The sequence below is a fragment of the Branchiostoma belcheri genome, unplaced genomic scaffold (assembly GCF_001625305.1).
Source record: "Branchiostoma belcheri isolate BF01 breed outbred unplaced genomic scaffold, Haploidv18h27 scaffold1, whole genome shotgun sequence".
Classification (NCBI taxonomy): domain Eukaryota; kingdom Metazoa; phylum Chordata; class Leptocardii; order Amphioxiformes; family Branchiostomatidae; genus Branchiostoma; species Branchiostoma belcheri.
The window spans coordinates 826606-849983 of NW_017802379.1; the positions used below are offsets into that span (position 1 = coordinate 826606).

At 39.2% G+C, this 23378-nt stretch overlaps 1 protein-coding gene across 1 annotated transcript in view; it reads right to left on the minus strand.

The window, feature by feature from the left end:
• LOC109464298 (paxillin-like) overlaps positions 1-22497 on the minus strand; it is a 31139-nt gene extending 8642 nt beyond the window's left edge. Inside the window, exons 1-4 of the mRNA XM_019761254.1 lie at positions 22277-22497; positions 11207-11315; positions 3289-3458; positions 996-1085 (exon numbers count right to left, since the gene is read on the minus strand). Coding sequence (XP_019616813.1) covers positions 996-1085; positions 3289-3458; positions 11207-11312 — 366 coding nt within the window. The 5' untranslated portion in view covers positions 11313-11315; positions 22277-22497. The remainder of the gene's footprint in view (positions 1-995; positions 1086-3288; positions 3459-11206; positions 11316-22276) is intronic.
• Positions 22498-23378: the final 881 nt, after the last annotated feature.

The window sequence follows — 23378 nt, forward strand, 5'->3', positions numbered from 1 at the left end:
CAGATTGCCTGGGTGCACCGGGCTGTTTGATAAGTTGTTGGTGGCAGGTCCATATTGACCTGGTCCGGGAAGGGTGCGATATTGGTGCTTAAAGGTTCATTTACACCGTGATAACATTGCTTCTGGGCAATCATACCGCACAAGCCCAACTTCAATCACCCAATGCTCAATCAATAGTCCTTGTGTGGGCTGGGGATGGCTTTCTTTTCAAATATGGTGTACGCACAATCAGCAGCTTTTGATGGTAGAATGGCAATGGAGCGATGTATTGAAAGTGGTCGCTGACTGAATCTCATATAACTTAGATCTCAAAATCTATCAGATTTTAAAAATGACCTTGGCATCTTGCTTGTGAAGATTCTTTTTATCGTACAGGCACGGTCAGCAGCTTTTGATGGTAGAATTTACTAGAAAGGCAATGGAGCAATGTATTGAAAGTGGTCGCTGACTGAATCTCATATAACTTAGATCTCAAAATCGCTCAGCTTTTCAAAATGGCCCTGACATCTTGCTTGAATGTGAAGATATTCTTCTCGGGGTTTTTGCTGACATTGAAATTCACAAACATGACGGAAAAATTACATTAAACAATTCAGACTATCAATATCATACACTGTGTACTTGGCACAATATATACAACTACCAACAAAATAAATTAACATTCAATAGAATTGAAAAGTGAAGCAGATCTTGAATTCACTGCTCAACTCTTCATGTCATAAAATATTATGTTACACATAAAATAACGTTAACCAAGAAATTACAAGATAAATTATTATAGATTAAAAATTGATTAAAAAGAAAGAGAAAAGGAATAAAGAAAAAAAACAGAAGCTGTATCTAAACCAATCCTATAAACCTTCCAAAATGTCCATATTAGGAAACAACCAGCAGACTGGGGCATGCTGGGATATTAGGAAACATCAGGAGAGTGTTGCATTTTGGGATTGGCAAAGATACAGCCCTGTTTTAAAGAAACAAGAAGCTGATCTCACTGGTGAGGTGGGAGGCCCTGGGTTGTGAGGGGAGGAGGCATGCGAGTTGCTAACATGTGCAAACTGGCCTTCATGCAGGGAGTCTGCTAACTGTGGGGAGAAACCCAGGTGAAGTAAAGAATCACACGCTGCACACCTTTAGTTTCTACAGGTGAGAGAACTTCAGGTGTGGCATACCTCAAGCCACTGTCACACACGTTTAGTTTAAAGTTTCTCTAACAGAACTTTTTTGTCACTTTGATTTTCAATGAGGCTTTGACAGAATTGACAGTAGAGCTTGAGAAATGTGCAGGTAACATTGAGAATAACCAGCACCAGACAAATTTTACCTGCACTGCTCAGAATTTAGTAAGTTTGGATCATACTATAAACTGTTAAGGTGTTGATAGTTATGTGTATGACAGGGCTTACAGGTGAGAAGGATCACACACCAAATCTACAACTACAAGAATAGCAAATCTTGAGTAAAAAGAAATCACCAGCAGTATATTTAAATTAAAGAGTAGCCATATGTGATGTGCAAATATAGGATACTACTGTACTACTTGTGCAAAGAAAATCATATTAAGCATATCAATTATAAGTCTACATGTACATTTGTACAGTAACAGTGCTTAAAGGTATATCGAGTTAGTAAGGGAAACAAGGGAGAACACATCCAAAAAGATAAGTTGATAAGTGAAAGTTTGGGGAAAAAAAAATCTATGAAAATGATGGGTCTGTTCAAGTTCAAACTTTAAGCACTTGCACCTTGAAAAAATTACTGTGCAAGTATCTGTAACAGTGACTGATCATGATAACTAATAAATGTCAGTGTGAAATATGAGCAAGATTACTAAGACCTTGGTGAGATTAATATTGAAAAGTAATTTTTTCTTCTTCTAGACATTCCATACGGTTTCAACCTCACTCACCCGGCCTAAAATACTGTCACCATGATCTGTGTTAAACAAACTACATCTTACAACATCAATAATTCACAGGCAGGAAACTTGGAATTTGTAGACACCTCGTAAAGCACCCTACAGGCCAATAACAGTAAATGTCGAATCTCGGCAAAACCCCCCAAGTTCTCGTCTAATACACGGGTTGGTTGAGATACCGCCAACTGAGGGGTGATTCGTGTAATAAGTAGCAATTTAGTGTGATCACAGGCGCCATAAGAGTCAAGCTGTTATACACGCTCCAGACCTCTCAAATATAGCCTTCAGTCACAATATCATTAACATTAATTGCTTATTACTACCGAATCGGTCATTAAGGGACCGCGTTCGCCCCAGCCTACTAATCTAAGTATTGCAGGGCAAATTGTCTCATCAGTGATACCATTAGAGTCAATAGCACGGCGGCGACTGCCTGTGTTCTTTCCTACAGAAGTGCTGAACAAGCATTGATTTTTGGACCAGCAGGGTGCGAGGATTTGGTGTTCAATTTCTAGCTGGGCAGATCTCTCAGTGAGGTGGGGAGGGTGGTCATACATCAGTGACAAGTCGATGTGGGAAGTGGACATTCATCAACTGACGGCTCCTTTCTTCCCAACTATTCTGGGAAGGCAGCCCAAGTTTTTCAATAGACTTAGTGTCAGACGGGCGAGGAGACAATATTTCATCCCATCTCTGCAGAGTCTCAGACCTGGCACTTCTCAAGTGCAAAGATATGTTAATGTTACAGGTCATGTTTTTTAGAGGGAGTCGCTTAATTAAAGATGACAACTTTTTTCCCCAAGGCCTTTTCTTCCAACATAAACAGTACACCGAAAGCTATATGACATATTATCTGAAGTCAGTATTTATTGGTGTAAAACTTTGTTGGTGTAAATTGCTTGTTTATGTGTTACCTAGGTAACATGTTATGAAAAAAAAGGTTCTTGGCTCTATAAAAAGACATCTGTTATACTGTTACTGTGGTAAGTTGACATTTTAACTGGAAATGATGAAAATGTGAATCTTCCTGTTGTACACAGACACACAGGGGAAGGAAGGAAAGGGGTTGATTTGATTGCTGATAACAAGACTTATCAAAGAAGCACAGCTAGACATTGAAGGACAACAAATGACAACACAAACATCTTCAGGGCTCAAAATACAGACCTGCAACTAGCAGAAAAATTTTTGAGATTGTAGAAAACAACACCAATAACTTGCAAATTTGCAGACTAAAGTGATGTAGTCTCAGTAGCATCAATCATATTGCAGAAAAGGGAAATCAAGTATTTAGAGCCCTGCAGATTCTTGCATATGTTATCTTTCTAATTCTTAGTCTTACGCTAACAGGGCTACACCTCTGGCTATACCTGTTGTTCTGACGGTGGAGGAGGAAAGTCTGCTCCGTTGTCAGCTGTCCCGTTTATCGCTCCGGGCGCAGGCGGCGGGGGGACCGGTGGCGCCGGGTCGTGGTCGAGCCCTTCCCGTGGGTAAGGCGGCCTTTTTGGAATGGTCTGCTCAAGGTCAGCTAATAGTGCATCTGTGGGGAGGTTACAAGTATCATCAGTACTGTACGATAACGAGACTATATCATGGTTGTCATCACATTCAAGACATTCAATGCAAGCTCCGGCATATGAACCTACGTTAATCTAAATCACAGCGGAAGAAGTCAGCTTGTTGCATAATCATCAATATACATTGTAACTTGGCAACAAATTACATGTACAACCTGTAACTTGTAGTGTAAGTAAGCAAAATCAGAGATCTGGCTGATTCGGGTTGTCCTAATTGGCCTGAAGTACTTCTGTATGCAGAACTCAAGGTACAAGTTCGGCCTAGTACAAAGTTAATAACTTTTATCATATAAGCTATAGGGAAAGGTTTTGCTTGCACCACACCCAAAGTTTTCCTTGGTTCCCAGCCACCAAATATTATACAAGTCATGATCAGTACCTCAGTGTGTGAGATACCGGTATCAGATATTGGTGACTAGGGCTCAGAATACAACTACAAGAAAAAAAGAAATATGTGTATTGAAATTAAAACTGATCTCTGAGAACCAAGGAATGAAGAAAAAAGAAATTACAATTCAAGAATTCAAGAATTCTTAGTATCTTACATTCAGACACTTTTTCCTATAGTTACAGCAAGACATGGCAACACAACCTACATGTATATCATGTTCTGCATTGAAACCTTTCACACGAAAGTTCCAAAGAGGAAAAAGCACTAGAGTTACATAAAGGCTTTGTTAAAGATGAATGTAGAGAAATATGCAAATATTCAATCATTCATTTATCTTTTATCAATCATCAAAACTTGACCATAAGAAAAGAGCGTACTATATCTTGACAAATATCATGAAAAAAATGCCATGCAGTTGATGCACATCATAATTGGCTTATCTGCCAGTACTTCCTTGCTAAACCAAAACAGCGACAGCATATCTGTGATATTATCTTTGTTTTTTACTTTACCCGCTTCTTTTTTTGCCATACCAGCACTAGTAATGGAATTGATAAGAACTTAATATACAAAAACTGACACATGACTTGTCCAAAACAAGGATCTCTTGTATCAATGATATAATCTTTGTTTTTTACTTTCCCTGCCTGTTTTTTTTTTGCCATATCATCACTAGTACTAAATGGAATTGATAAGAACTTATGATACAAAAACCGACACATCTTGTCTAAGACAAGGATCCCTTGTTGCCTGGTTACTAACAATAATCAGTCATCACCACCAGATTCCCCACAAACAACAGACATGACATGACAGGAATGCTCACAGTTATATCTGACCTTATGTCAGGAATTCAGCCTTGCACTGTCCAAAAATAACTGGGAAATACTTCTGAAATCCAGCATGAAAACATGGATGAACTCTTTCCTGTTTGTCAAGGTCACACAAACATGGCCGCCCACACAAATAAGCTGTACGGAACACGGAACAGTTGGGTTCTTTCATAGCCTCTCTTCCCCCCATTTATCATTGTGTTCTGTTACTGTTTCACCTTGGTTCTGACATAAGAAACATCAACACTGCCTGACCTCAGGGATGCTCTTCCCAGGAAAAGGCATAAATACACAATGTAATTTCTGAAGCTAAATACACACATGTCGCACAGTTTATAGTACCCCACCAGTCAGGACAGTGAATCATTTGGCAGGACCCAGTCTGACTGTCTTCCTCTGCAGAAGCGTTTTACTAAGAAATCAATATCTGCAGTCACTGTTTTGTGGCTGCTGTTGTTAAAAAACAGTGCTCTGCAAATATTGAACTGTAGATCTTGATTGAAGGTAGATATATCAACTTTTAGTTTTAAACATTGTAATTTCTCTAGGGATTCTCACTGTCAGTCAGTCTCAAAAATAGGATGGTACTATTCCTTTACAAATCAAATTCAAACTCAAATTCAAAATATTTCAAGCTAGTGAATAACACAGTGAACAAGACAATCGAAAGAAAATATTTTATCATTTATAGTACATATAGACTGATACAGTAAAAGTTCAGTAAAACCTACATACAGTATATACATGTATTTTACTTCATGAGGAAAAAGTTTTTAAATACTTTCTTCCTGACCCTGTACTGACAATAGGGAATCAAAAAAGTCGCCCATCATACATGTATCGTTCTATTTCTCTACCGCTCTCCAAAAACTTTCACTCTTAGTGTAATGACACTACTTAAGAGCACATTGTGTCAAGTACAATATCTCTGTATCATGTTACAGAAGTCAGACAACAATGAATATTAGGTAGTACCATAAATATGTTACATATCAATGTAATACTGCTACTTGTAGAACTTCTACTAGAAGAAATGAAAATTTTTGAAGAAAACTATCCTATTAAGGATATAAAAGGTTCAAGAAACTTAAAATATTTGTTGGAAGTTTAGAAAATTCTTGAAATGTCTTTCCTGTGAGTGGAATGGTGACGCGTTAGTAGCCAGGTCTTTCCCTGGTTCAGACCTGACCATATAAGAACAACAGGAAACCTGTTTTCTCTAACCTGCCAGTACGTCACAAGTGACACATCCGAGCCAGAAACTCGCAATCCAATGCTAGAGGGTATTGAGGGGGCGGTAGGCACGTATAGAGTCCTATAACTTGTGATCAACCTTGTTTTGGGCTGTAAGATTACCACCTGTTTACTTTCAATAAATTATATTTTAGCAGACTAAGTTGTAATTGAAAAGTTCTTTACATCAAAATTCTCGCAACAATACAAAGTCTCCCTAGAGATTAAACCCATCAAAAAACCATTCCAGATCCTCATTGATTTAAAGACAACCTCTACAGTTCCATAGGAAAAGTATAATGTAATACAAGCTAGTGACAGCAGATACATGCCAATTATATATATGTAAGAAAGCTCTGCTGGAACAATACAATGTATGTCATGGAAATAGGCTGGAACCAAACACTTAGTAGAAAGGGGATATGACATTTAAACAGTCATATCCCCTTCCTTGAAGTTGAACAATCCACAAATGCATGTGAGTGTTAATTATGCACTAAAAGTAGGTTAAATCATTGCCTATAAAATGTGTCTAGTTGATAAACTTAACAACAAACCCAAGCACCAATTTCCTCATAATACAAGCCTATAAAATTCTTTAGTACATAAAATCCCACAAAACCACAATGACAACACCCATAACTCAAATCCCTGCCATGTACATGTCATGTACTAGCAGTACCAGCCAGTCGGTAGGTACGTAACGGTACATGTACTACTGTAGTGATCTCTCCCACCCCAATCCCCTGTTCGGTAGATAGAGCCCCAGACTTGCGTGACAAACGTGCCTCAGATTTGGCAGCCACTTTGTTTGCAAAAATGCTGGAAGAGTCAAAGCTCCCTTGACCACAGAGTGCAGACACCACCATAGGGTGCCCCGAAATATTTGTCTCCATTAAACCCCGTGTGCCCACCAAATTTGTCCCAGGGAAAAACAACAAGAGGGGGGAGGTCCTACCAAACTACTGTACACACATATCAGGTACATTACAAAAGGTGGGAGTATGTAACTGTCATGAAATAGCTCAATGACAGGTGGACACGCTTTGACGATCACAACGGTACAAGTTGTACATCGCATATTCCAGCTTCATGTAGGGGCCATCCAAGGAGAACATATGTCTACTTCCTCAGACACTAGTACAAAGAATCTCAAATATGTCTGAAAAATGTTAAATCAAAACTTTACGACAACTGAACACTATTCCTGCTTCAAGAAAGTCTTACACTTACTCCCACTCAATCCAAGACAGCTGACAGACACAACCAGTTCCTTAAATCATGTCTTTAAAGACAAGACAAGTCTTGTACCTACCGAAGTTCTCCACACATTGTTGGAACCCTGCTTCTACCTCCATAGCCATGATGTTGTTCTGAGTCATTCCTCGAGGTTCCCCCAACGTCTAGCTTTTACCCAGACTTCTCCTCACTTCCTGAGGGTTTGCGTGTCCCACCCAGCCCCGGGAAAAATCCACTACAAACAATGGGACAGGCTGGAAACAGGAAACCAGCGGCTCTACCGGCCCTGCTTGCACTCCTTTCCGGAAAGTTCGGCTCGCAGTGTTTGATAAACTCCTTGCTGGTGTTAGAAGCCGCCAGGCTGCAGTAGAGGTGTAGCGCTCCTCCAGCCCAGTTCAGATGGGAAAATCCATATGACTCAATAGCCGAACATTCACTGGCATGAAGTCATTTATTTCTGTCAATAGTTGAGACAACCCTTCTGTTTTGCTTGGGCAGCTACCCAAGAGAGGTAAACTATCCCCAGTAGGGCTTCAACAACCACTGGCAGGTACACAGCAACATCAAGGTAAGCACGCTGTTATCTCTTAATATTACATGAGAGACATATCATATAATATTTATGCTAATTGGCAATACCTTGTGGCTATTTATCATCCAGAGGAAATATAGGTCGCCTTGATAGAAATCATTGCAAGCGTGACCTTGTAAGGTCCTTGGAAGAAATTAAGTGTAAAAAGTTGTTAAAACATGCTTGACTTTCCGCTACGCTTATATGTCAAAGTAAATACTACTCAACAAAATCCTCCTTGTTTTGTGGAAAAGTTTTAGGTGGCGATATATGGGTTGTTTTTAACGTGATACCTTTGGTACAAGACACATGTACATTGGTCACAGTGTTTGCAAACTTCTAAAACTTCTTCACCTTTGATAACAGAGTCAAAGTTCCTATAACACAGCTAAAGTAGAACAAGTCTGCCTTTGTTAGCTGGGAAGGTGGGGCAGATATACGATGACCCCTTGCAAGGGTCAACGGTTAAGTGTTTTCACCAAACTAAACCTGGAAGGGATCAAACCTACCGACAGAGACAAGTACGGGATGCTTTTCTTAAAAGTTCTCTGTTCAGTCTTATCAACACATACACAAGGGTCAGAACCCAACTCCTTAGAGTTTGTGCCAAGAAAGGAGAAGAAATTGGGAGGTAGATAACAGGCTGAGACTTAGCAGATTCCCTCTGGATTCTGTAAGGAAACCTGATGGTTTCAAACGTGACTTGAGGGTTGCCTCATTCTCCAAATTACTTCTCCAACTTTGAAGTACACTGGTTGGTTGGTTCTTGCCATTTACTGAGTAACAACTTTTTTTAATAGTTAATACCACAGTTTCATTTTTAATACTGTTACTTAAAAGAACAAAGATGATGCTAATTACATATGGAACCTGTCTTTCCTACTGGGGGAAACCTAGAGAGACATAACAATAACACTGATCCACCTCGCAGACCCAACAATAACAGGGGATGCACTGACACTGACAACAGCTTCTTCTTTTTGCCTGTAGCTACTTACTTCCATGTATATTTTATGTGTAAACCTTTTACCTCATATGTTTTGCTCTCTTTCTCTCTCTTGGTGTTTCTTTGAGTTCCACTTACATGTGTTATAGGGTGGGAGGAGGGCTATATACAGCTGTATAAACCTTAGCAGACCAAGAAAAATATTTCGCACATCAAATTTCAATCTATACCACTGAATAGGATTGACGAAGTTTTAAATGTGTCAAGAAAATTGCAAGCAAAACTTATAATCATTGATTGCTACAGCTGCTGGAAAAAAATTGAAAATGAATATTCTTGCACATCATCACAATGCATAATTTTTCCAGTACAAAATGTTGATGTCTTCCAGTGGTCTTACAACATTGGACAGATTATCACGCTATCATTAGATCAAGGCATTACATGCCAAATTGGCTGCCAGTTTCAGTCCATAAAAGCATTTATCACCTCTTTTCACAGCCAGCCACAAAGACTGCTGGCACACAGCAGCTCTAATTAGGAGGCGGGCAAATTAATTAACACCTGATTAGCAAGTAATTGATCAATCAAACAGGAACAGAAGACAGCAACAGTTTGATTGACTTATTTGTAAACTGTCTGGCAAAATTTGCAACCTGTCATTACTGAAGTTACTGGTTGTGGCCTGATCATATTCATAATGGTAACATTCTACAAAACTCAGACTATGAAGAGTGAAGTAAAGAGTTTTAATATACTATAAGTTATAGCTTTTGACTCTTGATAGAGTACCAATACAGGTACCATCCAGATTTTGCTTTGCTATGCTATTTTCTCCAGCATACCCAGGCTATCAATACCACTTTGACCCATACAACATCATATTTGTTCACTGCTTCCCCTCCCCATTCTCCATCCTCTCTTGGAACAGTCTGACAACTCTACCAGGACTGCCCTGTCTTCAGGCTCAGTCAAGCAAACGCCAGCCTCACAAAAGGGTTCCTATTCTGGCCATGTTGACACTTTCTTCTGCGCTAATCTCCGTGAAATTTCATTAGAAATGCCTGCCCAATTACACCTCTTCAACAGCACAAGAGAGGGATCTTTTTCCACATCATGTGCCTAAGTAGGTATGGGATAGATTCACACCAAATAATCTTGTTACTAAAATCAGATGACAAATACATGTACCTTACAAGAAAAGGCAGCATGTCGGCAGAATGTATTGCGCCTGTGCAAAATCTTGATTGTACAGAATTCATCCATGAAGACTGTGATTGCGTATTTAAAAATGACATCCCATTTATAGTTTTCAAATATTGTGTCGGAAAAGATATCTTATGCAACATCAAATATCAAACAGAAACTGTGGTTTTGCACAGGCATAGTATGTTCTGCGACATGCTGGTATACATGTAGGTAAGCCTTTTTATACACGCTTCACAAGCAAGAAGTAAAATGATGCTTATGTCCTTGTTAATTTCTCTATCTGTACACCATTATAAGTAATAAAAGTGTTTAGAATACATGCTAAGCTCCGACAGTCACAGAAGAGTGATACAATGCAGACATAGGTAGACGAGGCAGGCGATTATGAAGGTGTTGGTGAGTGAGGTAGTCTACATCTACATAATATGACAGGGATGGATTAAAACAAGGTGTAACTCACATCAAATATACATGTGTACATGCTATATTTGAAGAATACAAACATGTACACCCCAAGCAGCAACATCTAAGAATGACAGTGATACCTTTTTGTTTCACGGTAGTGATGTGGTCACATTATAATGACATTCATAATCACATTATAATAAAGAGGGTACGTGTACTTGTGTAGAAGAAGCCCTGGAAGTGCTCTACTGTTACACACCAAACTCCATCTACTACTTTGACAGGAAACAAAACAGCCACATGTACATTTCACTGGTCACTTTACATCTGAAAATACATTGGGAATATGGAAAGTCTAATTAATTCAGAACTGGGCTGGGTGAGATACATCTGTACTTTATTCACTGCTGTGTGACACCAGCTTTAGGATCAAGTTGCAGGGCTTGAAATACTTTTTTCTGCATACCTGCACTGGATCAAGTAGCATTACAATTTACCTGACAAATTTTACCTGCACCAGCCAGAATTTAGGAAGTATGGATCACATTAAAAAGTTGTTCATAAACCATTGCCATTTTTTAAAATCTTCATACATGTAGGTGGTAACATTCAATGCAGCAAATAAAAATCAACATATTCCTACATGTACATCATACTACATGTGGATACTATATAAACCCAGGACATGGATCGGTGCAGGTTAGGCACAGGTAGATGTCGGAAACACTTGAATAGCTCCAACTTTACCTGCACTAACCTAGCCTGCATATGCAGTTGGTATTTCAAGCCGAGTTGCAAAGCATGGCTCATAATTAATCAGATTTTTCACATCCCCAGTGTCTCTTCAGATGAAATGTGACCAGTGGTAGGAGTAACATACTCACAATTAACAACACGGGGTTTCATAAGGTCACGTTGGAGTGCCATGCTTGGGTCAGTGTCGCGAGCACCGCTCGCAATGCATGCTGGGATTAAGTTGCTCGGCAACATGCACTTTGTGAATGTAAATAAAACATACAACATCATTTATTAAGTAGACGGATTATCATTACTATTACCATAACACAACCAAAAATGCCCACAGCAAAACCTGTAAACATCTTTGAATTGAAATTAGTAACAAACAAAACATAATAAAATTAACAACACAAATTATAACATCTACAGCTACAATTATGATGGGGAATGTTATTATATTAGAATCAAATGAAAGACATTAAACCACATTTAATGCTACATTGACTAAAAAGATTCAACTTGAAGAAATAAAATGTCACAACTGCAAATCCCAAATTGTAGAATATAACTGAACTAAACTACAAGCATCAAGAACTAAAGTCTATGGAAAGAGTCTAAGACAGAAGCGACTATTTCCCCTTATAAACATCTGCCTAGGTCAGGGATCAATCCATCTAACCACACCCCTTTTGTGACAACACCCCCCTCCCCAATGCTGGACATTTTGTACATTGTAAAGTGTAATCTGCCCAAGCTTGTTACTGCAAAACTGTTGTCAACATCCAAGATGACCCCAAACCACCCAAGCAGGAAACTGTGAAGAGTTGGCCATACTATACGCATCACATTTTCAGGAAAATTAATAACATAACATGCATTTCTTTTATTCTGATTGCCGACTAAGAAGTCAGAACTGAGACCTTTATACTCCATAATCCTATTTTAGTCCTACAATGTATGTTAAACCTTCATAAGACATAGGTCTCATGATTAATCAACAGCCATGATGCATCTTTCAGTGTTAAAATTATTTTCTCTCAACATTTCAGTGAGCAACAAAAAATTGCATCATTGTACAAATGTAATGTGATCTATATGCTAAGTTCCAAAACTTAAGATGTATTCTTTGTAAAAATTTGTGATTAAGATGAAAATTCCTGGAAGCTTTGATTAGAAATGTGAAGAAGTTGCTCTCAGTAGTGAAAGTAAATCAACCTAATTTGGCCGGTGGAGTGTTCCCCAAACAAGGGCCTGCCAAACCCTCTCCCAATATTTACATTGACAACATTGCTAAAATTCAGCCCATGCTCCAACACAACACTGCTCTCTTTGCTTCCTGCAGCAAAGAATTTTAAACAGTGAATATCCCATTAATGGAGAACTATTTCAATCTTTTGATACAACTAAAACAGTTTGGAAATTCTTTCTGAGAAAGAATGACTGGTTAGAAAAGGTATGTAACATGTACAAAATACCGTCTTCACATAGCAAAATTTACAACCGGAATAGTTAGGGGAGTAGGCTGTTAACGAAAGGTTATACCCAGAAGTTGCCCTTCTGGTAGAAAGCTTGATTATTATGACATTGTCGGTGGCAAGTCAAAAGAACACAAGCTTGGCCCTGCCTTGGGTAAACTGTCTGTGCACCACGCTGAGATAATTGCATCATACAGAATCAACGAGTCTTTTCTTTGGTTAGGCCCCTGCAAATTGGATGTCTGCCTTGTACGTCTCAATTCACCTCCTGAACAACATATCCTCTTGGGTCTTTGGGTTCAAAATGGTAGTACATGTAGAAGGTTTTTAAAGTTACAACTGAAAGTAATGGTGTCTCCTTGTAATTTTTATCACAATATAGGTGTGCCTCAGCGCACAAGAGGTATCAAATAAACACAAAATGGCCTATTTCCTGACACGATCTTGAACAGAACATGGTTTCGGATGTCACCTAACTTGAGAGCACAGGGTGAATCTTAAAGTTGTAAAGGACAACACCTCTCCAAGTTATGAGGGTCACTGCACTCTTAAAGCTGAAGGGATAGTCTCCTACTAGGACATGAAACATGATACTGGGTTAGAGCTCTGCACACTAACATGTACTTCTGCTGCAAGAAAAAAATGGATGTAAACCTGCGAACGACTGCAGACGTCTGTCAACACGGCACGACAACCGGCGCTCAACGAGGGGCAGGTTTACCTTCTCTTTGTGCGGCACAATCGGGCGGAGTTGGCTCTCAGCACATACTTGCACCGACCTGCGGCAGGGCCCAAGGAAATCGGCAAACACCTCTGTAAAGGACGGGCGACCTACCAACCCCCACAAGTGTAAACACAGGCTGGGGCTGCTTGTGGGTCAACCAACTGGCATCCAAGCTGTTCTATATACTCCCAAAAATCAACAGAGAGAAACAGGCTGGTAACACTGCAGGAACGTTCTTGGTTCTGTCTACCAAAAAAACTTGAGGATGTTTTGAGAAACTGTTGTCTGGAGTTAGCCTGAGGACGTCAGAGATCAAAAGAGCGGACCATGTTGTTACCTGGCTTTGGCTTTCTACGTCATTCCTGAGGGGATGTGGGCAGCGTGATCCCCTGCATTTCCTGTTTGGTGAAAGGGCAGGATAGGGGTCTAACTGAAGGTGGAACTGTCACAAAACTTTTCTAAGGTCTAACTCTTGACAGACATAAGTTCTTGCTATGAATTAGAATACATCTGATGCAGAACCAAACAATTTGTTTTGTTTACAGTTAGAATCTATGCTTTTGATCTCTTATCATTGTCAAAACTTAGTGCTCGCAAATACCCTATCGTACCCTCAAAGGAGGGTGTGTACTCCACTTGACACCTTGCAAATAGAAACACCTAAAGCGTCTTGCATATTCATCAGGGGACCTCCTTTCCCTGTTTGGCCACTTTCTATTTTAAGCCTCGTTCAAAACGCAAGAATAGCTCAGCTTAATCTGGGCATCTTATCAGAAAGCGAAATGTCCCAGTCCCAAAATCCAGGTACGCAACACAAGGCCAATAATACTACAGTCTGCAAAACTACATTTGAACTTTGTGCAAAGTTTTACCAATTTTTTTCCTGACATGCCAATCCCTGCTACTGTTGATAGCCTATCATGTTGGACAAGAACTGCAGAATCAACATGGTGGAGAATATCATTTCACTACAATGTAGTATTCTATAACATTTCTGCCTGATTTCTGCAAATATTAGTCAGTTTCTAGAGTATTTGCATTAACCTATTTTCAGTTATTAGTCCCTACCTCATATGTACAGATAGTTCATGCACATGCAAAAAATCTGTATGAAACCAAAACACTGGATAAATAAAGAAAATATTTCTGTAAAAATTATATACAGTGCTTGCCCACATAAAATTGCACATAAGACAGAAATATGTATCGTTTGACAATACGTTACCCTTGTAGATGTACAGTGATTGTAAATACTGAACTTAATACTGAAGCACATTAAATCCTAAAACACCAGCTGATGAAACAAACTCCAACACATAATGACACTCATTAAAACATAGATCAAAATTCCAACATTGTCAAAAGTAAATAGCGTACCTACCCAGCTCTGGTTTTGAACCCAACTTAGCAACACTTTATCAGTTTTGACATACCAATCTGCCAAGGTAGGCTTTTAACCTTAATAAGAAAAGACAGTCTTAATCCTGTACGACTTAAGGGTTGCCACGTCTTGTCCGTCCTCAGCTCATCACCTTAGTTAGGTGACAGCTGTGGCTAGGTCAACCATCAGGTGACAGCTGGTGTTATATTGTGAAGCTATAAACTTTGTATAACAATAAGGCTTAATATTGGACTTGATTATACCGTAAATGTTGGCTGTAACTAAACTTGCATCATAAGTTGCAGCCCAATTACTGGATATGCCTCTATCTGCATTGTATATGAATGACTAAGTACTGGTACATCAGTATTATCACTACATGTACTTCCCTAGGATAGGGTATTTGCTTGGGTTGATATTGGTACAGGTTCATATCAGCATCATAAAATTTGAAAATGAAAACAAGGCTGCACAGACTGCACAGTGCATTGTACTAGTACTTTGTTGTTTGGACTTTGTTGACTAAACTTTAACCAAGGTCTCCTCTAAACAGGACATCCGGATCTATATTACTTGGTAAAGTGATGTACAAAACTTTGGCTGGTCAACATTTGGTAAATATATGCGCACATGATAATGATGATGATGAATATATATACACCATCTTATTTTGATAATGAATATCACATAGGTGCAATATACCAGTAGTCTAAATGTGTTACATAACATCAGGCTATGGTCTCCATATCATCTAACAACTCTAAATGCCTCTCTGTAACTGCACAATTGAGTACGTTATTGAATAAAGTGTTATCAATAATTCAAGAGTACAGAGCCACTAAAAGCGAAATGCAACAATGTTCCCATATACGTGACGTCTGCATCCATTCTTTCATGTTACCATGGCTACAGATTATGGCTACAATCCTGTCAAAGTCATGTTCAATGTCAAAGTTCAGTTGTGCTACCAGACCTACATATTATCACATATAGATCAACATCCTTCCAAAAATTATCGTATCCATTCAATTATGATGCTTGTGCCTTTATGAAGTAGATCTATGGAAAGAAAGCATCAAATGCAAAATGAACGTGTGTTCCAAGTACATGTAAATAAATAAATCCATAATACCTGGTATAGACCTGTGGCACTGTGGCAGTGCTGTCAACAGGATTTATTGTGTCAAGAGTTATCTATTTCTGTCATACGTATCATGTTGCAAACATCTAGCCTGATCAAAATATAAATAAGAGGTTTCAAGGAAAAACACATAAAAATGCATAGTTCTCACTAGGCTGTTTGAGCGTAGGGGCCCCCTACGCTGTGATTTTGACCCCCTACGCTGTGATTTAGCCCCCTACACTGTGTTTCAACCAGCGTAGGGGTGGTTTTTGGGGGCAGAAGCTTCATTAATCTTTAAAAAAATGAATATATAACTTAAGAATGAAGCTATAACAGAGGGAAAACAAAATCTGTCCCCCAATAAACAATAAATAGTGTCTTAAGTGGTTAATATGAGTTACAAAATGTTTGGGGGAGAATATCAGGCCCATGTTTTGGGGACTCGGTGCTTGACTCGCGCCGCAGAAAGTTGCCCTTCTATACCTGACCCCTACGCTGTGAAAAAATCCTGGTGAGAACCCTGAAATGGAAGACATTGGTTTACTCAAACAGCAACTTTCTAGCCATATATAAGCTGTCATACTGGTATGTAAAGATACTGTTGTTTTAGATCTAAAAACCTAGATATAGAGACAGATAAATATATAACTTATTATAAGAAGAAAGCATTTCATCTAGATCCTTTGTTATTGTACCGACACATCACTATGACAAGAAATATCTCTATCGGTAATTTGGTATGTAATTAATCATTCAAAACATCTACAAGTCCCTTGGAACTACAGCCAAGTGGCCAACAGTATACGTACTGAAGACTTCTACTGACATGATAACTAGAGATTCAGGAAAGGAATCTGGTGTATATACCAGGTAGTGAGAAACCAGGTCTGTAATGGTATCCTCCTACTAGTCCTGGTTGGTTTTCTGTGGCTCCCATTCTTGCCTCATATATATATGAAGGAGCCGTGGAAAACATGTTCGTGAGAGGCAAGTGTGGAAACTGAGAAAAACAGAGTAGGATAGCGCTGGGTCAGGCTAGACCTCAGGGTTTGCTGGATGATGCCTGTGTCAAAATACAGCTATGTATATGGCTGTGTGTATCAGTCTAAAATAGATGCACATGTCACCCCTGGGTATCTCGTTTCAACAAAGACAAACATCGACTCTGGATGCATCACTCATCTCCTGGTAACATGCTATCTACAAGCAGATACATCAATGTTAGACATACCCACCTGCAGTCTGCATTTTGCAGACACATTTTCAATACTGCAGAAGAAAAATTAAGCAACCTGCAGTTTTGCAGACTGATAAAAATTAGGCTAGGGGTTCAATGGCATCCGCATAATATTGTTTTTACCACTGTATATATTTGTCATGTTTGTGGAAAATTGACCATGATTCTAACATCTGCTTGAGATTAAGCACCACCTGTGTTGAATGACATCATCCTGTGTGTTGAGGAAACACTGGAATTTCTCAAATCAAAACACCTAACTGCAAAAATTATCTAAACTTGGAGACATCTACAGATATTTCACTTTCTTTATCATCTTGCCCTTGACCTCCAATGGTCCAATGAGCAGGAGGGGCTGGAAGGTCTAACAGAGCAATATTGACTAACTAAAGGCTAGACTATTGGATGGTCGATCTTCTAATTGATTAACAAGAAATGTTACAGGAATATTATCAACAACAAGCTAAGTAACAAAGTAATGTTGACTCTATACATACAATGTACATTATAAAATAGAAAATCCATGATACAGCAAGTCCAATTGATTTGCCCCCTATTAATACTAAAGGTGTCAAGATTTTTTTTTTGACTTGGGATGGCTATATGTGTGTGGCGCTGCCTTTATCACCCATAGTGAGCAGAATTGACGGGAATTCTGGTGAAATCGATGACTTCTCAGATTAACTTTTCTCCGATCAATGCCATGGAAAGCTTGAACATAGCTGGGATTTCCCCCAATTCCCAACACAACACCCGAACCTCTGCATCCAATTTCACAGGTAGTTTAACTCTAATCCCAGTCTTGGACATCTATACTTGTAAGTGACTGTAGTTCGGTGTCATTATTACTATGGAGTCCTGACCATCGGTATTGACATAGAACGGCTAGACTGGTTTTGCTTGGTCAGCAACAAACCAAGGCAAGAGGCTGTTGTAAGTGAACAAACATCAATGGATTGGAATGTGTTTTTGATTCACTGAGAAGATATAAAGGAAGTTCTATATATCAAAAAGCAAAAGAAAGTACAGAAATATTTTTTTCTAAATAGGGGCATAAGGTGCTCTTACCCTTGGGAGTATAAAGAGAGACAAGCATAGCATTTTGCTTGACCACTGATGCTACCTTAGAAGTTTGCTCCTTTCATTGACCACCTGTTTAACTTTCATTTCTTTTCTCATGTACTCTTTCTAATCCTGAAAAAGAACCGTTGCAATGCTACAGCACTGAAGTTGATATACATGTTGGAGAGACAAATTTATCACGACAGGTTCCTCTGACCTATTTCACAAGAATGCAGGCATGTCTTTGGAAGTATCAGTTTCAAACAATGTGTTTCTTCAACTGGCCTGACACTGTATACAAAAACTCACCCAGGGTCAGGGAAGGAATCTGGAGGGAACTCCCATCCCGATAGTGGAACTCCCCCCTCCTCTTGGCATTCCAAGACTCCTGGACCAGAAATTGTGTTTTGTATACAGCACGTCCATTTGGAAGTGGTTTGTCAAACAAAAAGGTTTCTTCCACAGTGGTGGAGATGTAGAGCTTTAATTCAAGACTAGTGCTCACTTTGTACAAGTCCAATTCTCATGCCAAAGTTCATGAACATACATGTACATCTAATGTAGATGTTACTGTTATTGAACATTATAACAAGATTATTCTTATTTTAAAAAAAAAATGAGAATAATTCCCTTCATTTCATCCTGGAACTTATTAGGTTCCAGGAGTTTTACCAAACAGTTGGCACTACTCTCTGAGTCTCTTCACAGATGAGAGTGGCAAAGATGATGATGATGATGACAACTCTCCAAGCAGATGTGGTAAAAGGTTAAAATGTTTTCTGGCAACCGGACTTGTCTGACAGTCCTTTGCTCCATCTGTTTGGAGAGTACAAGTTAGCACTACCCTGGCGACATGCACATATAAGCAACATCTGTTTGATACCCACAAATAACTTAACAATGATACTAGTACAATAATCTTTGAAAAGTGGGCTAACAGGAGTTCAGAGACCATGTGCCTGGTACCTCCTAAATCCCCAGCTGCAACTGAGAGCCCTTATCAAGATGAAGACATCCTTGAACCATTTTGGTCTAGTGGGAGGTTCAAACAATAACATGTATATCAGGTATATGCCTGTGGGAGGGGGGCAGTCTGGGGCAGGATGCCTCCCCCTAGCAGTAGCCAGCCTACACCTGCAGACCAGAAGGTGTTGAATCGGAAAGGGCAAACCACTGAATAAGTTATCTTGCCTAACCTCTGTAACAAAGATATTGAATGGCATAAAAACAATACTCGTAGTGCTAGAAGTATACATTATCGAAATCATTGTACTGTCTGCATACAAACGATCACTGTTTTTGTTTACATGCAAATTATTTAAAGAAATATGCAAATTATTGGTAGGCAAATCAGCCAACCGTCATTCGCTTTTTGCCTACCACTCTTTGGCTGTGAAGTGATAGCGTTCACTCTTATAGCCTGTACCGTATGTATAGATACAATTGTGAATGAAATATGGTACATGTACATGTATCAACATTTCAAAACTTCCATTGTTAAGTTCAATCAAAACCATTACTGTAGGGATGGATCACTACCATTATTTTTTTCTCAAATCACCAAATTTCTTGATTAGCCATGACAAAACTGTTTACTTTTTCCTGCCTTGTCCCAGCTGTAGACATGGGGCAGCTATGCCTGCCATCCACAGGGGAGGGTTAGCCTGACAAGAACCAGCCTCAACAAACTACACCCAGGACATTCCACAGAAAACCTCACATGGAGGCATGCTGGTCTTGTCCCGCTTGCAGAAAATATGTGCAAGTTACAACAATTGTGTCTGTAATTAATAACAATGATGTACATAAAAATAACAATTCCATAACCAACAATAATTTCATATAATCACAATTGGTATTTGCTCATTTCTGGAATTCTACCTCTGATATGATTACGACTTCACACTGATCAGATTTTCAATAAAATTTCCCATCAGAAAACATTGGCTTTGTATGAATATCTGTCTGGGACATCTATACTGGTTTCGGCTGTGATATCAATGACTTATGAGTCACATCCAATACTACAAATTCTATATATTGGTGGTTGCTTTGATAGCAAGAAGAATATATCATATGCGATGTTGAGTCTAGCCAGACAACCTACGAATCCGGTCCTAATCTGCAGTGATATACACAAGTAGTTGATCACCTTCACTATCACAGGGTGGATTAGCTCTAACTGGGTCAGCATCCAGCCTAATTCAATTCCACAGAAGATCTAAATCTGCATTGCACCAGGGACATTGCTATTTCTAGCTCTGGACCAAAATGAAATCATACACAAATATGTATGTATTAACAAGACTATTGCTGAACTGTTATTTGTTAAGTGTCAATAGAACTATTGCAAATTTAATATCAAGACCAAGTTCATATGTATCTGTCGGGCAATATTCTTACCTCATAATACAAACAATGGCATTTGAACTACATTAACATAAATGACATCATTGTTGTCATATTTTATTTGCCTCCTCTTGTCTTGTAGCTAAGTACAATGTAGATCTAGTAAGTCCATTTGTTAGATAGGACAATCTCTTAGTCTTATAAAATGTTCCTGGATGCTCTTACAGTCTAGTACTTCTATAACGTTATAATTAATGCTCAAGAGGTCACACAGGCAAGCACTCATCAAGAAATAGTGCCTGGCTATGCCTGACAACGACCTATTTCAAGTTCATGGTCTTGTTATTTAGTAGTCCGAGCTATACCATACTTCCTGTCTGCTGACTTTGTGGCATAATATATCTGATCTTAAGGCTTCACCCTTGCACAGTGACTGCTGCCCCTTTGCCCAGCAACAGCACTGCTGCAGATTGCCTATTCATCTTATCGCCAGAGGTTCATTCTTCCAAAGTGGTGTGATCATGATAAAGTCTTCCATCAGTATGCCAGGCTGCTGCAGTCTTCCACTGGTGTGTCCGGCTGTTTTCCGGGACTTAGGCGCGCAACTTGGCAGCATTTGGACATTGTTATTGTTAGCAACTTCTTTCAAATAGATTTTGTTGAGTCATGGCATTTGCATCCTCATGGAATAATCATACTGAGTATTTTCTCCCATATGTCATTTTGTAGATGACTTAAGGCTACCAATACACAGTATGAAGTCACATAATCATTATGCGGCTATGATACTATAATGGTCCGTATCACTTGTCAGCATGAAATCGTAATTCTAGCAGCTCAAAACATGAACACCAGGATTTGATAACACATTTTGATCTGGGTTATGACTATGGATATACCATATCACAACAAACTGTGCAATATTTTGATATGATTATGCAACATACAGTTCCATACTCAATAGAACCAACAGTAAAACCACAAAGCAGCATTCATGGACAAAGAAAACAAAATTTTCATCCAGACTGGCAGATTTAGGGCCAGTCTTATAATAAAGAAGCTATATCAACACATAACAAAATAACTGTTTGTTGTTTATGTTTGTTTTTCACAGGTGGATGATGATCCACAGACAAACAAGGAAACAAACAAGGAAACAAACAAGGAAACAAATGCTCATCAACCAGAAATGGAGTGCCATATGTCATGATGACCTAGCACTATGAAGATAATCAACAATATCGTCTACAACAAGGGTCTATGTGTTTCTTTTGGTACAGTATGTCTTTAACTTTAGTTTAAGTACTTGTGATATATGAAACTGAAGTGAACTGATCGTACCAAAGGTCGCATGTGATAGACTGACCCACATATACCAAACCCCAAACACCAGTGTTTACCCAACACAGGATATTATTTTCAAATCGGACATCTTACTATGACCCCTCGCAGAGTTTGAACGGCGCTCTATGCCCTCAAACCCCATATTTTCTAGATATATGATGTACAAGGAACGTGGCTGTATCGTGGATCTACGATACTGGCAGTATGTCTTGTCTGTGCCATAAATTTTAATCAGAAACCTGTCCCAAAAACCAGGTGGCGCGTCATCTCTAACTTAGACCGGAGGCCGCCCTCCCACCCTAGAACCATAAACAAATGGCTAAACTAGCTCGTCAACGTCGCGTTTCGGAAGGTGCCAGACGAATTCCAAGCCGTCTGGGGTATCCAGGAAGTTTTGAGGAGTGGGATAAAGTAAACAAGAGAAGTTATATCGAGCTGAGAGCGTGCTGGCATCCGGAAAACTCCCCGGTTCACAACGCACGTTTTTCACTATTTGGTGCCAAACGATTTGTATCACTCACCTAAGTCTTCCATTACTTTATTTCTGGGCATCAAATTCCCTCAGAAATCAGCTCGACCGTCGGAGAAATCCCTCTGCTTCGGTTCTTCAAGGTAGATTCTTCGGAAGACCACCAGAAGTTCGTATTTTCCAGAACAATTTTCCGGAAGTTTTCTATCCGCTGCGCTATTTTCCACCCACTGGCACTTCTGTCGTCCCAACTTTACCGGTCACGTGACGAGAAGTGACGTCACGAAAACCACGCCCACCTGGGCAACCCTTGTGTGACCAAATATGGCATGGATGTAAAATATCTTTGAGAGGAATTCTTTATTTTTCTCCGGTGTCTTTAAGGAATGATCAAGGTTATCCAAAATTCAATTGGACTTTTACACAATTACAGATAGTTTCTGCATAGTTTATGTTATAAAATGATGGAGAATGTGTGTTGCTTAGTTGATGTTTCGGCAGGTGGTTCTTTTACAAGTTAATGATGCAAAGTGAGCCCAGAAGTTCCCACATACCCGATTTAAAACTGATAAGAACTTTCTGGTAAGAAACAACCTGTCAAAGATCTCAAATTATACAAGGGTATAACATGTATATGCAATTTGGTAGCAAGTTAGGGTTGAGTTGCAAAACTTGAGTGTCATAAAATGCCAATGCCATCCAGTCATCATAAAAAATAACACACCTCTTCAAGTATAATAATTTCTAATGTAAGTTGACTCTCAAATTTCATATTCAGAAATAATCAAGCCAGTGTGGCTGGCTCTGACTTTAAAAAGCCACCATGACCCTGGGTAACCCTGGCAGGAAGTTTTCTATTTCCCAATGAACCAGTTTCTCCGGAATGTGACCTTTGGCAAAGCAACCGTCACAAGTCTTTCCTTCTTTTCCATTTGGAGTAAAAGAAGAAATTCTTCCTGTGACTTATCACCCCAAGAATGTACAAGAAGAACAAGTAGTTCCCTTATACTGATGGGTCTAAAAAAACAGGCATTTCAGCTGGGGGATATTGGAGAATAGTTGCCACTTGTCTGAATTTTATTGTTAATATTAGTGCTGAATCTTTATTTTAACAGTCTTAGAAAAGTCAGTCATAATTCAAGGGTCAAAGCACA